The sequence below is a fragment of the Triplophysa dalaica genome, chromosome 17 (genome assembly GCF_015846415.1).
Source record: "Triplophysa dalaica isolate WHDGS20190420 chromosome 17, ASM1584641v1, whole genome shotgun sequence".
Taxonomy (NCBI): domain Eukaryota; kingdom Metazoa; phylum Chordata; class Actinopteri; order Cypriniformes; family Nemacheilidae; genus Triplophysa; species Triplophysa dalaica.
In genome coordinates this window covers 1,895,192-1,911,082 of record NC_079558.1, presented here as the reverse complement: position 1 = coordinate 1,911,082, position 15,891 = coordinate 1,895,192, and the positions used below count along the sequence as shown (strand labels likewise).

The 15,891-nt window shown below is 39.0% G+C and overlaps 1 protein-coding gene across 1 annotated transcript in view; it reads right to left on the bottom strand.

The window, feature by feature from the left end:
* The window catches only part of sdk2b (sidekick cell adhesion molecule 2b), a 232,147-nt gene that overhangs the window by 10,407 nt on the left and 205,849 nt on the right, over positions 1-15,891 (bottom strand). Inside the window, 18 exon segments of the mRNA XM_056771461.1 lie at positions 2,349-2,487; positions 3,607-3,747; positions 3,839-4,003; positions 5,042-5,167; positions 5,257-5,466; positions 6,167-6,304; positions 8,037-8,223; positions 8,645-8,760; positions 8,842-8,943; positions 9,751-9,807; positions 10,443-10,578; positions 11,295-11,365; positions 12,064-12,167; positions 12,689-12,890; positions 13,658-13,852; positions 14,174-14,272; positions 14,529-14,718; positions 15,269-15,384. Of these exon segments, the coding sequence (XP_056627439.1) occupies positions 2,349-2,487; positions 3,607-3,747; positions 3,839-4,003; positions 5,042-5,167; positions 5,257-5,466; positions 6,167-6,304; positions 8,037-8,223; positions 8,645-8,760; positions 8,842-8,943; positions 9,751-9,807; positions 10,443-10,578; positions 11,295-11,365; positions 12,064-12,167; positions 12,689-12,890; positions 13,658-13,852; positions 14,174-14,272; positions 14,529-14,718; positions 15,269-15,384 (2,494 nt within the window).

Genomic DNA, 15,891 nt, shown 5'->3' with positions numbered 1-15,891 from the left:
TCTGATTTTCTTGGCTATGGGCGGGACTCAGGATTGAGACAGAACAGCTGGAGAGGCTGATGTAACCTCTAACCCTGTGTTAACCTCACTCAGATAATAAATACGTCTTTAGACAGATCCCTCTGTTTCTGCGAATCTAACTGCTGTCACGTTTCCAAACACTGTGCCCAGTGTACGAATAGTACAATTGTGTGTGACCTGCAGAATGTGCTGTCTGTTACAGTATATGTGTGTGTTATAAACATGCCTGGTCAGCTACTGTGCTGTTACGATGATGAAATTTGGTTAATTCGATTAAATAATTGCGATTATGGCTATTATTAATTGTCTGTTTAAAGGCTTTGACGATAATAACGATGATTTTTTACAATTAATATAATCAATTAATAAAATATAGATACATTAAAATGTGAAAATTCTGTAAATAACTCACATTCCCTATAGAGAGACCTTAACAGGAAAGAGTGTCTTAACAGAAAAAACTGAGAAATGAGGATGATGTCGTCTCGCTGTGTAGATTAAGCACATCTGGAATCACTTTAATAAAACTCATAAACACAAAAGTACAAATCTGATTTCTCAAGGACGGTGGATGTAAAATGCTGCAGATCAAGCTTGTTTTCTTAGAATTTACAATCATTGTGGTTATCTGAAATAATTGCGTTTATGTCAAATAATTGCGATAAGACGATTATTTCATAATTGTGACAGCACTTGTCAGCTATCTGCAGTCGACAAAACAAAAGATAAAACAATACAATTTACTCAATACACAACTTGGTGCATTGCTAAAGTAAAAAACTAAAAATGTCAGTTACAGTCAATAAGAAACAAATGGTTTACGCTGTACACAAAATTCTTTCCTTCTGACAGTGGGTTTTGTTTGAGAAACCGCAGACAGGCCATAACAGATGCGGAAGAAGGACAATGATTTAGATCTCAAATCTCGGCTCAGGGTGACAGTCCTTAAAACAGTGAGTATATTGTGTAACATGAGCTATTGTGTTTCATAAAACTATTGAGGTTATAACTGCAAAATAGCATGCTTGAACTAACTCAAACCGGCCCTGTTGGGGGATTTGTTCCAGATATAAGATTCTCGTAGTTGTTTTTCATTTACTTTTCACCGCACCACAGACTTCAGAAACTTCATCTGTGCATTCCTTCCACACCTTTCCCTTAATCTCCAGCCAGAGGAAAGAGACCTGGCATCCTCTCAAAGACCAGGAGACCTTTGATCCATCTCAAGGTGACCCAGGCCGAATGAAAGTGGAAGATAAGAGCCAAGGAGTGATAATGGGACAGATATCTTCACCTGATTGTTGATGGAACTTACACGACACATCTGTTTTCTTCTTAAAGAGCGATCGTACACAATTTTGAAGGATTTATCTTATTAGTTTTAACAATGTTTAATTAACAGATTAATTTAGCCGAGTAGGACTACTAGCATCACTTAAAAATAACAATAAGTATTAAACTTTAGTGTGTAGGTGATCCTGTTGGATAAAATAGATAATAGACAATAAATTGAAATGTAGCTTTGTTAGGAATCTTCTAAAATAAATATATATTATACTTATTTTGTTAAGATTACTTTTCAGGAAGAGATTTGGCAGCATCCGATTCTGTTATTTCACTTATCCCGTGACACGTCAAAGAAGTGGAGTTTTATGATGGAAAGTATGGTCTCTAGAAGATAGTTGTTTGGCAATTCCATTAGTCTTTCCATGATGAATGAAACGGATGAAGGCTATTTTTGCTTCTTTACTGCCACGTGGTTGAAACATAATGGAAGTTTAAAAGACTACTGTATAGTATGTGCAAAGAAAATATAAGACCATGTAGTCACTGATTTACTACAAAACTCAAAATTAACCATTCAAAATAACTCGTTTTCCAGACAAAGCGATGAGTGACAACTATTGTTGTGCATTTCGTGTGTATTTTTTATTAGTGTTCCAGTCATAATGTAAATCTCAGCATGTGATGTTGGCGCAAAATGCAGAAAGCAGAAAATCTGTTGAGAAAAGCAAACCTCTAAAATCCCTTTGCAGTGATAATACAAGGTAAAAAAGGCGGTCAATGAAAGAAAAACGAAAAAGCAATGCACAGAGTTGGAAAGAATGAGAGAGAGCTGAGTAAGAAAAAAAGAAAGAAAGAAAGAAATGAAGAAAGAAAGAGAAAGAAGGAGAGAGACAGAGAAAGAAACTGAAAGAAACTGAAAGAAAGAAAGAAAGAAAGAGAAAGAAAAAGAAAGAAACAGAAAGAAAGAAAAAAACAAACATAAAGAAAGAAAGAAAGAAAGAAAGAAAAAAAACAGAAAGAAAGAAAGAAAAAAGACTCACCTAGTATAGACACCATTTTTGCGACAGAAGGAATTTTTGACGGACAGCCGTCGATTGTTGAGTTCCAGGGCAGGGAAGCGGCTCTCGTCCAGGCTGACCATCTCACCATGTGTTAGTGCGTTACAGTTTGAGTTGTTGCCTGAATGTATGTAGATATAGATACAGTATGTGATCATTCTGGTCTGTTTTGTTTCAATAAATAACTCAGTGGATCATTTTACCACATTACAACAAACTGTCAAAAGTGCTTTAGGTCTAACTGCATTGGAATAGAAATGGTTTCAGAACTGATCATAACAAGGTGATCAACAAAACTCACCACAAACCACATAATCTAAGTCAGGTGACAAAATTGTGTGTGAAAATTTTCCTTCAAAATCCATTAAGCTACTATAGTGTACCAGGTAACAGAAAATGTTTGAGAAAACATATTATAGACACAACACAGTGCTGGGCTGGGTTGTGTTATGTGAATGATGTTTGTGTGTTAGAGAAGAAGGGTGGTTGTGTGGGCAAACGTGGCCTCTCGTACTCCCTCTGTGTGTGTAGTGACCTACATGGCCACGCTTTTGTGGTGGTTGGTGTGTTCAGTGCAGAAATACTGACCACTCACACACATCAAACTGATGATGTCACAACTGCAATAATGCTACTTCAATCGACAAGACTCACTTGTATAAATTACATAAACACTAACAGACACTTGAGACAGACAGACACAACAGACAGATGCAGACAGAAAGACAAACAAACACACTGAACAGATATACCGTACAAATAGATAGACGTAAACATAGAAAGATACAGACAGACAGATATACAGCATAGACTAACAGATGCAACAAGACAGATTCATAGACAGACAGGCAGACACATAAATAGAAAGAGAGAAAGCTAGCAGTCAGAAACAGAAAGACAGACAGTCATAAAAGACAACGAGACCGACAGACAGACACAGATATATATATATATATATATATATATACACAGAGGGACTATAGATATACAGACATTCATACAGACATATAGACAGAGAGACAACCAGACAGATAGACACCTACAAGAGATCAGACACAGGCAGACAGAAATGTATGCAGACAGAGAGACAGACAAGCAAATAGAGATATACAGACAGGCAGTCACAACAAACAGACAAATACTGTACACAGAAAGGCAGACAGAAATATAGCAGTCAAATGGACACAAGGACAGACAGACAGGCAGCCGTAAAACAGAGTGACAGATGGACAGACCGTACCTGAGTCCGATTTTTTGGCATATTTCTTGCTTTGGCCTCTGATGATGAGAATGAAAACTAGAAGCAGGATGAATATAAGCCCCACCAGAGCCACCACCACCAGAAACCACCATTCCTCATAGAATGGAGCCACCTTTTGAGCTGGACGTGAAGACATGCATTTATCATTAGAAGAATTGACACATCTAATCTGTCCACCTAAATATAAGACCACCTTGAGCGTTGAACTAACCTGAAATGGATGGGGAGGGTTGACTGGGAGAGCCGTACCCATAGTCGTTCACCCCGATGACCCGGAAGTCATAGCTGATTCCCTGTTTCAAGATATCCATGTTGAAGGTGTATGACGTCACCTCCTTGGGAATGTCCTTGATTAAGATGTCCCATAAGCCTTCATCTGATTATTAGTTTGAGAAAGAAAAAGCAGTCATTCGTTTTCATTTAAAACCTCTTTGTCGTATGAATCGGTCGGTAACCAAACAAAATTGCCTCTCATTGACTTCTATCATATGGACACAGAACCACTGAGACATTTCTTTTAAATAAAAGGCATGACAATTTGTGGCGATTTGTTTTTGGTGAACTGTCCCTTTAAGAGCACAAGGTAATAAGCTAATAAGAAACTCGCAGAACTGATAATCCACAGGCGATACCTCATCCAACACAGTTTCATCTTCACTAGATGATCCTGGCAATACATCACAATTCATTTTAGCTTCGTCTTACGTTTATAACGCACTACCATAAACCCAAAGTGTCTGCAGAAATGGTTCATGTAGATCAACACATGCCAGGCCTGGTATAGAAATTACAATGCAGTCTCTTTACGGTAACCTTCAAAATAATATTCCACCACGTGTGCTGGAACCGCATTCAAAGACAGTCGGGATACATCTCTGATCCACACAGTTTCTTGAATCAATCCCATCTCTCTCTTCTTACATTTGGGACTGAGGCTTCTCTTCAACCATGGAGGTAATCTGATTTTCAAAAGCTCACATTCATAAATCTCTGTCATGTGACACAAAATGCCGCCAGTGACTTTTTACCAGACCGAGACGTCTAAAATCAATCTTCATTGTTTCAGACTGTGTGTGGAATGATTTTGGCTGTATATTAGACTAAACCTGAGACTGATCTCTGATTTGTGTTTACTGATTTCCATAATTATGAGTTTCATGCTGGCTTCTTTTTATTGACTGCATTGATCTAACATTTTTTTACTGCATTTTTAATCAGTTCAGTATTATGTGCGCGAAATGTCTCTATGTCTTTCATTTCACTGCATTTTAACACTCTTAAATGACAGAAACAGTGGAGAGGAGATGATAACATGCAATTCACACCTACAACACCCTCATGAGCAGAATGGATAGAATAGAACAGGAACACCACAGCTTCAACGTTTCCAAATTTTCATCACTGATTATCTCACCTGAGGGTCTGGCCTCTATGACGTAGCGTGTGATGGGTGCCCTTCCAGGATCCCCATTGGCCCAGTGGATGGTGAGGGCGGAGCCATATCGAGAGATGAAGGGTTCACCGGGAGGGCCTGGGGCTCCTAATCGCAAATTCATTGCTCATTACTTTAAAATAAAATAAATTAAAAAAATTTTTTTATCTCGTCTAGATAGAGGTATACAGACGAACCTTCTCCAGGTCCCGTTGTGATGTTGGCCTCCACTTCTGGGCCGTAGGTGAAGGTTTTGGCGCGTATGCGGTAGTTGTACGTGACGCCGTCAGCCAGGTCTTTGATTTTCAGCCACAAGGGGGCGTTTCCCTTCACGTCCACCGTCACGATCTTACTGACGCCTGGGGGGGAGGGGGAGTGAAGACAGTCGACACAGGCCACTGAGGACTCTAGACAAACACACTGCGTTTAGTTCAGGCAACCAGAGCTCTACACGTACACGCTCACATACACACGGAGGGCATCAAGCTCTTTTTTCGCTAAATCTCAGTTTGGTGTTCTTGTAGCTCAACTGGTAGAGCGTGATAGTAGCAAAGGTAATGGAAACACTTAAATATATTAAATGCATTGGACATTCAATGCACTGTTTAATACTTTGGATAAAAGCAATTGCCAAATGCCTAAATGTAAATAAATGATTGGCAAGGTAACATTATTAAGAATAGTGCTGCAACGATGTGTCAACGTAACCGATTATGCGCAAAGACGCAATGCAACGAAACATAAACATTTGAGATGTGTGAATTTTTTAGTTCACCCACTTTGGGTAAAAAGAAAATTTTTGGTCATGATTGATTTGTAACATTGTCTTTCTAAATAAGACCTTGGGTGCCCCTTTACAACGTGCAAACGTACTCCCGACCCAGCACACACAAACACACATTCACACACTATTCTGTTAATAACTAGCCGCGTGAATAAAATGTTTGTATCTTGTAGTACTAGAACTTGAACTATTGAACGAAACCTATGAACACATCTAACAAAATAATCTAAATGCTGCTCACAAATGAATCCCAATAGGTAACCGATGTTCTTTAACCATCATATAATTGATTCTACCACAGTGAAAATGAGAGAAACACTGACCATCGACAGCCATGCAGGGCTCGTAGATGAGTCTGTAGCCGTCGATGATGCCGTTGGGAAAAACCGGCTCGCCCCAGGAGACGTTGACGGAGGTGGTGGTGAGCTCGCTGAAATGGATGAAACTGGGTGCACTGGGAGCTGAAAGAGGAAAATAATGATAGTCAGAGATAATGATAAAGACAGCATTGAAGCTGTCCGTCTGTCTGTCTTCATCCCCTGAAATTCACTTTCAATCTGGGAACTTAATACAGCTTGCTGTATTTAACATTTGATAAAGTAGGTGCAGACATCACATACTGCATAGAAAAACGATGGTGCCACACCAAGTGTTAAACCAACTATTTTTTGTACCGTCTGTACTTCTTAGATCAGCTGCACAGCATGAGGCAAAATCATTTTCAGTCACGGCATTCTGAAATAGCTTTTTTCAAATCATGGGAGGAAAAAGTTACTTATTGGGTTTTGCGATGTTTCTTGGCAATGGCTCACATTCACAAATGTTTGGACAAATAAATAATTTCAAACAGTTTCCATCATTCCAAACCTCTGACCGACTGTGTTAAGAGTAAAATAAATGTTGTCTTTAAGCCATTTAAAGGGATAGTTCAGCCCAAAACTCCAATTTGTCGTTTATTTACTTACCTTAGCTCTATCCGAGATGTAGGTGATATTTTTTCTTCAGTAGAACCATAAAGAAGATTTTTTGGTAAGTCCGCAGCCCTCTCTGCTTTATATAATGGGAGTCTATGGGGTCCACCTGTCTTAGAGTTCCTAAAGCACATAATTCCAAACAGCGGCTCCTGGTGACATGTTGACGTTTCGTGAAGCGAATCGTTTGATATTTTCATAAAGCTGAATTTCATTTTTAATAATATTAGCCATAATGTGCAGCATCTGCACACAATCACACAGAATCGTCTTCTTGTAGTCTTTGGTGGTGTATGGCATACCAGCGTCTGTTACGTTTTAAAAATGACGTTCAAATTTATGAAAATATCGAGCGAATCACTTCACGAAACGTCAACATGTTGCCAGGAGCCGCTTTTTGGTATTATGTGCTTTAGGAACTCTTAGACAGGTGGACCCCATATTTTCCCATTATATGAAGCAGAGAGGGCTGCGGATTTACCAAACAATCTTCTTTATGGTTCTAAAGAAAAAATGTCACCTAAATCTCGGATGGCCGAAGGGTGAGTAAGTAAACGTTTTTGGCTGAACTATCCCTTTAAGTCCTTATGACTGTTTTAGCTCAGCACTGTATTCTACTTAAAGGGATAATGTTTAGTTGATCCAAACCTGCATAAATTTCTTTGTTAGATTCACCACGAAAAAAGATATCTTGAAGAATGAGTACCACTGAGTGCCTTGGTAATAAAACGGTAGTCATAGGTGACCCATAACTTGAATACATAATTTTTTCCTACTATGGTAGTCAATGGTGTCCTAGAAATGTCAGTTGCTCACACTTTCCAAAATATCTTTCTTTGTGTTCATCATATATACATATATACATACCCTATAACATCAATTGGGAAAAGGTGCCCATTTTACTTAAAATAAATATAGACTTTCCAAAATGCAGACAATGCTTTTGTGTTGTTTTGATTTTACTCTAGTGTACACTCTAGGTGGTCTCACTACATCTGAAATACTATGGACTGCAACATCGAACAAGTTAAAATCGGCAAATGACAGTTATATAAGCTTAGTTATCACAGTAATGGAACACCATGATAAGGGCCATCCAGTTCTCGGTATATCAAGTTCCTAACACAAGAGCTGGAACCAGCGTTTTCGTCTTATCAACGCTGATATGCGCGAAGACCTTGAAAGGAACAGATTAGAAGACAACTGCCCAAAGGTTCCTCACCAGCTTGTTGCGTTCGTGCTCTGGTGGGGGGGCTGCGAGGGCCGTCCCCAGCTGCATTGAAAGCAGCAATGCTGATCATGTAAGTGGTGTAGCCCGTCAGATTCTTGAGCTTCACGATTCCCTCGGGCAGGAAGAGAGTGCGGAGTTTCTCCGTCTCGTTTTTACGTTTATATTCCCAAAAGAAGATCTGCAGAGGTAAACAAATAAATCCCACTCGTATTAGTGTTTTGCATATGTTAGACTTACAAGGAATAACAAAAACTAAAGAGAAATGTTAATCTATCCACACCTACCCCAATGACTTAAAGGGACAGGTCATCAAAAAAGGAAAATTCTTTCATCATTTACCCACCCTTGTGTCATTTCAAACCTGATATTTTGAAGAACTATGGTAACCAAACTACATTGGGCCCCATTTCATGGAAATGAAAACCAGACATTTTTCAAAATATCTTCTTTTGTTTTACACAAAGGAAAGAGACATACAGGTTTTGAATGACATTGGGGTGAATATATGATGACGCGTTTTAGATTTTTGGATGAACTTTCCCTTAGCACATGCACAAAACCCTTTAAAATCATTTAAAAAAAAATCATCAGACTCTAACCTTATAACCCTGAATATCTCCGTTCTGGGTCTCCAGCGGAGGCGGGTCCCACGTCACATCAAATTGTGTTGCTGTAGCTGATTGGATGACAACATTCTGAGGCGGAGCAGTTGGAACTGTGGGAGGGACTCAAAAAATCAAACAGAGAAAAATGGACATGAAAGGGATTTATAAACAAAGAGTAGTTCAAAATGTACCTGCTTCACCCACAAAGACTTCCTGCGGTGAACTGGTTGGACCTTCACCCACAGCGTTGTAAACGCTCATTCTGATTTCATAGCGCTTGTGTTTCATTAGATCTGCAAAGAAACACATGAAACTTGAGACTTGCATTCCTCATAAATGTTTCCTGGCAATATATAACACAACACAACGCTCTAACACATTGTGCTCAGTACTTATTTGAATTTTTTGAAAATTATTGTCAATTGCATTCTAGAAAGGACTAAAAATATTTATTTGCTAAATATTAGTTCATATGTGTGGTTCATTTTTGGTTCGTGAATTGTGTAATAAGTTTTGGGTCACAGGAAAATAAGAAGATGAGTCAGTCTGGTTATCTTTATCTGACCTCGACTGACACACTGCTCTTCCTGTAACTGTCAGGAGCCGAGGGAAACCAGACAGAACCAGACTGAGGTTTTAAGATATCTCGACAACCCCTATTGCAGCAAAGGTTCTTCACACCTCCAATAAAAGCGGTTTTGAAAAGCGACATAGGAAAGTTGAAGGTTGGAGGAGTAAGGAGATGGAGGAGATTGCATGAAAGAGGAGGAGTTTGAAGCACAACTACTGTAGATGCACACCTAAAACAATCACACTCACTGGTGAGATGAATAAAAAATAACCACTTTAACCATAATACTAAATTTAATAAAAGTTGCAGTTGTTTGTCATAATTTTCAAGCTGCATCATGACCCTTTACATGTATTTCTGCTGTTTTTATCAGCCTTGAGCAGTGATGTGAGAACACGCTCGCTGATAGCAGATAGTCAAAACATAGGGGTCAAAGACACTGCACATTATCAACTCTTAGGCAAGGCTTTGCCTGTCAAGTTTTATGGACTGAGAATGAAACTGTATGAAGAAAAAGAAAGTGACTTACTGTCCAGCTCATACTGAGCGAGAGATGAAACACTGATGTTTCGCATGCTGTACGGAGCTGAAGAAGAAGACATTATTGAGAAGATGTATGGTTTAAAAACGTATAATAATACTTTCAATTGTACAGAAAAACTTAATTGGGAACCTAAAACTAAAAATTATTATATTAGAAAATAGAAAAAATTCTGTTAGGAAATTTTTTTATTCTCATTTTAGACATATTTGTTATATTTTCTGTTTTTTAGCTAAATAAAGAGGCAGACAAATACATATGGATTGACATTAAAACAACATGCTAAAACAACAAAGCTGGTGGTGGCCTAAAAATTTACCGTATTTAAAATCTAGTAAATTTACATGCATTTGGCTACACGCTTTTATTCAGATATCTTATATTTTATATGATATTATATTGTTATTATACTGTATATAATACATTATAATATACACAACGTATATTATAAATGATATGCAAGTAATATTAAAAACAGTTAATTATGAAAACACAAATATAAAAAAATTATTTCTTGGTCTAAGTATATCATTATTTTGTAGTCATCTCATTAGTTATACGTGATTTTATTCTTGAAATTAAAAGTATTTAACAAAGGTTTTCAAAGTAAGCAATTATGTGGCATGCTTTGATTTTCCAAAAGTTCATAGTACACATCAAGTGTATGTTGTTCTGCTTACAGGTGAGCTCTCCCCATCCGGCCGAAGCACTGCTGATGGGGTGGACACTGAAACTCCGGAGCCGGTCATAGAGAAGCTCCCGGTACCGGATACGGAAGCCCAGCAAAATCCCGTTAATCTTCTCTTCAGGTGGGGGCTGAGAATGACAGGATATCCAATGTCATCACCACATCATCAACGTTGTCATCAAAGGTGAAGACAAGTGTGTCGAGTGTATCACGTGTGCATTTGCCATTGGCACAAAAGGAAATATCAGTCCCATCCAAAACCATGCCACAGGTAGAGTTAATGTCAGAATTCGTTAAAGTTAAAGAAATGTTCACAGTTTTAAGGAGAAACAAGGCGTTATTTTTTTAGAATATCTACATGTTAAATATGACTGCACAAATATGACATTTCAACTTTGCTGTGTGATTTGTGGATGGAATTAAATCACACTTTGTGATTCCTTAGCATACAATTTTGACGTCAAAACACTAGATGTATGTTGCCCAAGCCAAAGGTTAGATGTCTTTGCTTTGGATGCATGCACCGACAAACCTAAACAGTCAAACAAACTATTCTTTCACAAATTCCAAAGTTTTATGATCGTTCAAGCAAACCAAAGAAATTCCCCTAATAAAGCTTGAATGAAAGTGTCAGGGGGAGGAACCCGTTCTTTCGCCCGTTTTCCACCCCCGTAGCTAAAACCCTGAACCTGGCGCCTGTCGAACTGTAATTCAGGAGTGACTCTGAGAGCATGTGTTTAACAAACATGCTTCGTCCTTGCTCTGTTATTACAAGCAGATGATTGATAGGTCCGTCTGGTAGGATGTATGACAAGAAACAGAGAGCAAAGTCCCGCCCCCTTACCTGCCAGCAAATCAGAACTGAGGTTGTCGTATGTGGCGTGACCGAGAGGATAGAAGGAGCTTCATCTGGTGCTGGAGAGAGAAGCAAATACACATGGAAATGGACAGATGTATACAGTAGTCGGGTCTTTGCAATCTATTATGTCGTTTTAGTTACAATGTCTTATGCTACATAAACCCTCAAAACCCTTCATCGCTAAACCCGCCAAGTCTGTCCCACAGGGTGATTTGTTGCGTTGGGCATTATGCACAGGCCTGTCTTCCTACTGAAGTTGCAGCAGTACAAATGAGTCTCATAGCAACCAGAGATACTGTATGACCTCATCTTCTCCACTGCCTCAGCAATGACATCATCGCTGGGATACAATAGCATCACCTGGGTTTGCTGTAAAAGCTTGGCTGCTATTGTGGATATAAAACAGCTCTCTCTTACAAAGGCAGAATAGAATCTATGGTCTGTATAATGGTCAATTCATGAGATCATATACAGAATGAATTGGCTTTATAGGGGAAGGTTAGCCCGGCTGTGTGTGAGTGAGCATAAATGATGCAGACACAATATAAACTGAACGCAAACAAAAGTGTTTGCAAAAACAGTCAATGACTCAGTTTGTAATGGTTTTGATATCCAAATATATACAACTCATGACATTTGTTAAGATAAATGTTATTGTGCATGAGTGCCTTTTTTGAAAAGGCATATGTTGTTATTGAAATTGTGTTATAATTTTTAATATTACAGTGAAATAGGACATGATTTATGGTCTTACCATCCTGCAACGTAGTGATGGCTTCACTCTCATCACTGTAGTCACTGTCTCCAATGTCATTTGTAGCTTTTACCCTGAATTGATATGAAGTAAACGGCTTCAGTCTGAAACACAAAAACACAGAACTTTAAATCATTTAACACATTCAGAGTCAAATAGATTGATATACAGCAGCAGAATAAATAAAGAGACCATTCCAAATTTTCATTTAATCAGCATTTTCTGGATGTATTGTGGCCATTTCAGTCCAGTGTCTGTTGAACTTCACTAAACTCAAACATTAGGAGCGAAAGGCAACAGCAATGTGAAAGACTGGATGACACGTAAAAATTGTGATAAAAATCTATATATTTTTTTGTATTGCTTGAAAGTAAATACTAACTTGTTTTCTTTGCCCTATTTGAGGTCAAAAAGAAAATCTCTCAAGTTTTCATTAACTGCGAATAGAAACAATCTTTTTTTCACAGAATGAAGCAAAAAAAGTTCATTTGACATAAATAGCGAAATATTCTCTTTCATTTTTCCTACGGCTGATATGAAACTTAGTTGTTATATTTAAAAAAAAAAGCCTTTAAATGTCTTTGTTCAATCACACAGGACATTTCTACTGATGTCTTTGTTGTACCTGTCCACGATGTAGGAACTGGACTCATGGCTGACAGATGCAGAATGGACCGTCCAGTTCTTCTGAGGTAGCTCTCTGACCTGAACTGTGTAGTAGCGCACGGGTGATAAACCGTCACTGCCTGGTTCCCATACCAGCAGCACGCTGCGCGCCTGTACGTTCTCCTGAGGCACTGTAGGACGGCTGGTGGGTTGGGGTCGTGCTGGAGGTCAAAGGTTTCAACGGAATTTACAATGAAATAATAAGTAAATGTATTTTATAAGCAAAAGCTTTGACCATCTGAGAGATCGACCCATACAGAAACATGGATCTTGGAGTCCACAACGCAAAACAAAAATTTCTTGCTCAGTATTTTGGCTTTGTTTTTCAGTAAAAATATGTACTGTAACTGTTCTTAAATCCGAATATATTTACTTGAGAAGCTTCTTGAGTCTTGATTTCTAAAATAATCAGGTTTTTATGCTTAAAACACAGGAAAAAATCTGCCGGTGGGTTTAGAAAAACAAACTTGTTGTCTTTTTGAATTAAGTTTATTTTTTCTTGACCCACTTAAGATATTTTTTCTTGTTTTCAGCATCCACATTTTTTGGATATATAAGACCTTCTTTCTATATTTGTAACGGAAAACAAGCAAAAACACTGAATAATACATCTTATTTTTTCACTAAACAATCACATCCTTTGTACAAAGCAAGTCTCTCAGAGACTGCCAGTAAAGGATAGCGAGACCCCCAAATTTTTTTGGAGCCTCTTGTCAATCATTACGTGCCATCAATTTTCACTAAAGCACAGCATTCAAGATAATCTTTTACTCATTTTATAATTTAAAAGCTGAAAACTCAAATCAGACCTGTGATCATTTATTTGAATGCTTCATAACAATAAAGGGCTCAATCTACACACTGATCTGATTTTAAGTTTGGGCTTTCTTCTTCTTTCTGGTTGACGTGTGACGCTAACATGTGTTACCTCTCTTCACTGTGGTGACCACCAAAGCCTCCGCCGCCTCCCCCCAGCCCTTGCGTGTCTGCGCTCTTATGCGAAACACGTAGACGGATTCCGGCCTCAGTCCTGTCACCGTATACTGCCGTGCGCTGGAGTTCAGCACGTCAAACGTGGCCGTGTTGCTATTGGTGGAGTTCAGGCGGTACGTGATCTGATAGGCTAGAGAGGACACCAACGACATCATAGAAATCAAAACAGGATGTGCTTTCCTTTCAGGTAATCAAAACAGTTCTTTGTGTTAAGGAATGGATAACATAACCCGTTCTCTTTATTGCATGACTGGAGGAAACACAGGCTACTGAACTAAAGTAAAACTAATTTAGTCTTTAAGAGAGGAAGCAATCGAGTCATTGCACAAATCCAATAAAATTAGCTTAACATTGGTAAATGTAATACTTTAAATAAAAGAAGGCATAACAGTGTTACTGATAATCACGAACAGAAACAAACAGATAAAAACAAGCAAACAAACTCATGTACCCAGAATGATGCCATTGGGTTGAGAGGGGGGCTGCCAGATCAGTCGCACCGAAGTGGTCCTCACTTCAGGAAAAAGAATGACGACGGGCGACCCGGGAACTAAAATACAACATCGCATATTTTTCACCTTTTTCAGTCTCACACACACAAAGCTGTTCTGTAGTTTGTGCTGTATTAATGAAGAGTTCAGATGCGAAACCCTTTTCATTTAAATGAGTGTTTCTCATCAGGCTTCTACATTTAGAATTTCAGAAGCGTAGAGGGTTTTGCATCTCATCTCTAAAAATGATGCACATGACACGTCTAAAAACCCATCTGATGTTAATATCTGATGTTAATATGCAAGCAGACCCACCATCATCCAGGGTGCGCTCCAGGATCGTAGGCGAGCTAGGCCGGCCATCTCCGATACGAGTGAAGGCGAGAACCTGGATCTCATACAGAACGTACTTCCCCAGTGCGGTCAGCTGGACACTATGACTGCCGTTTCCTTCAACCATCCAGAACTGAAGAGGAGAATCAGAGTCCTTCTCTTTATACACAACCTATGAGAGAAGGGTAGAGAGTGACGGGTAAATGGGACAATTTTTTCTCCCAAGCAATGATGTTGAGCACATCAACAGAGAGAAAAAACATTCTTGATGGGAAGCAAGTCATTATTATTTTGATAAAAATAAGAACAACTTTTAGAATGAATGGTTTACAATGAGACCAAGTATACACAGTATATTCCAAGAGCAAAGGTATTCCGCGTCTCGCAAACAAACGCGGATGGACGAGTTCGACACATGCGCAGTACATTGTTCTCCATTGTACTCATACTCTTTGTTGTAGCGTTTTGGCTCCTTAACTTCTGCGTGTTGCTTCGACAATGGCACACCGCAAATTGTCTGTGTGTATATTTCCACCTAGTGGGCTCTTAACATTTCTCGCACATGTTGTACGCGTTTCGTCTTAAAATTTGGCCTGCGTGCGGACGGGTTGTGCAAACGGACTATACCTGTGGCTTAAACAGAGTAATTCTTTATTTAATATTAATCATAAACAATAAAAATGTGATTAAACTTGTGATGTCGCACGAGGATCTTCACAGACCTTATAGCCCAGGATGAGTCCATTCCGGTCAGGTTCTGGAACTTCAAACCAGCGAACCAGGATGCTGCTGGAGGTGGTGGCAAACGCGGAGACATTGGTGGGGCCACAGGAAGGGACTGCATTCAAAGAGAAACAAAGAATGGCCTTCAAAGCTCTCAATGTAGTTAAATATGTGTGTTACATTTATAATTGTGTGTATGCATGTCAAACATAAAGAGAGATGAAGTGTCTGCTGATTGTCAGACACACATCACAAAAGCACTAAAACAGATTTTCACTGTTTTGGGGACAGTAACTCTCGTACTCTGGCATTAATCCCCAAACATTGTTTGCTGGATTGTAAGAGTCTGTTTGGCTAAAGAAAAACAGGGGAGTCATTCGTACGGCCCCATGTGTTACCAATTTCCTCAACACACGGTTATTCATCTCAAGCCCGCCTCTTCGAAATCTGGTCACCACGGAGATCCAGTTGAGCAGACGGAGGTAAAGAGGGAGAAGTAGAGGTGGTCTAAAGGAAGTCAGGTTTTACTTCTCATTCAACACGCAAGATGAATGAAAAGACCTACCCCCCCAAAAAAGACCTGTGCCCATTTAAGTTTGTTTAAACAGGAAATCCTGTGCCC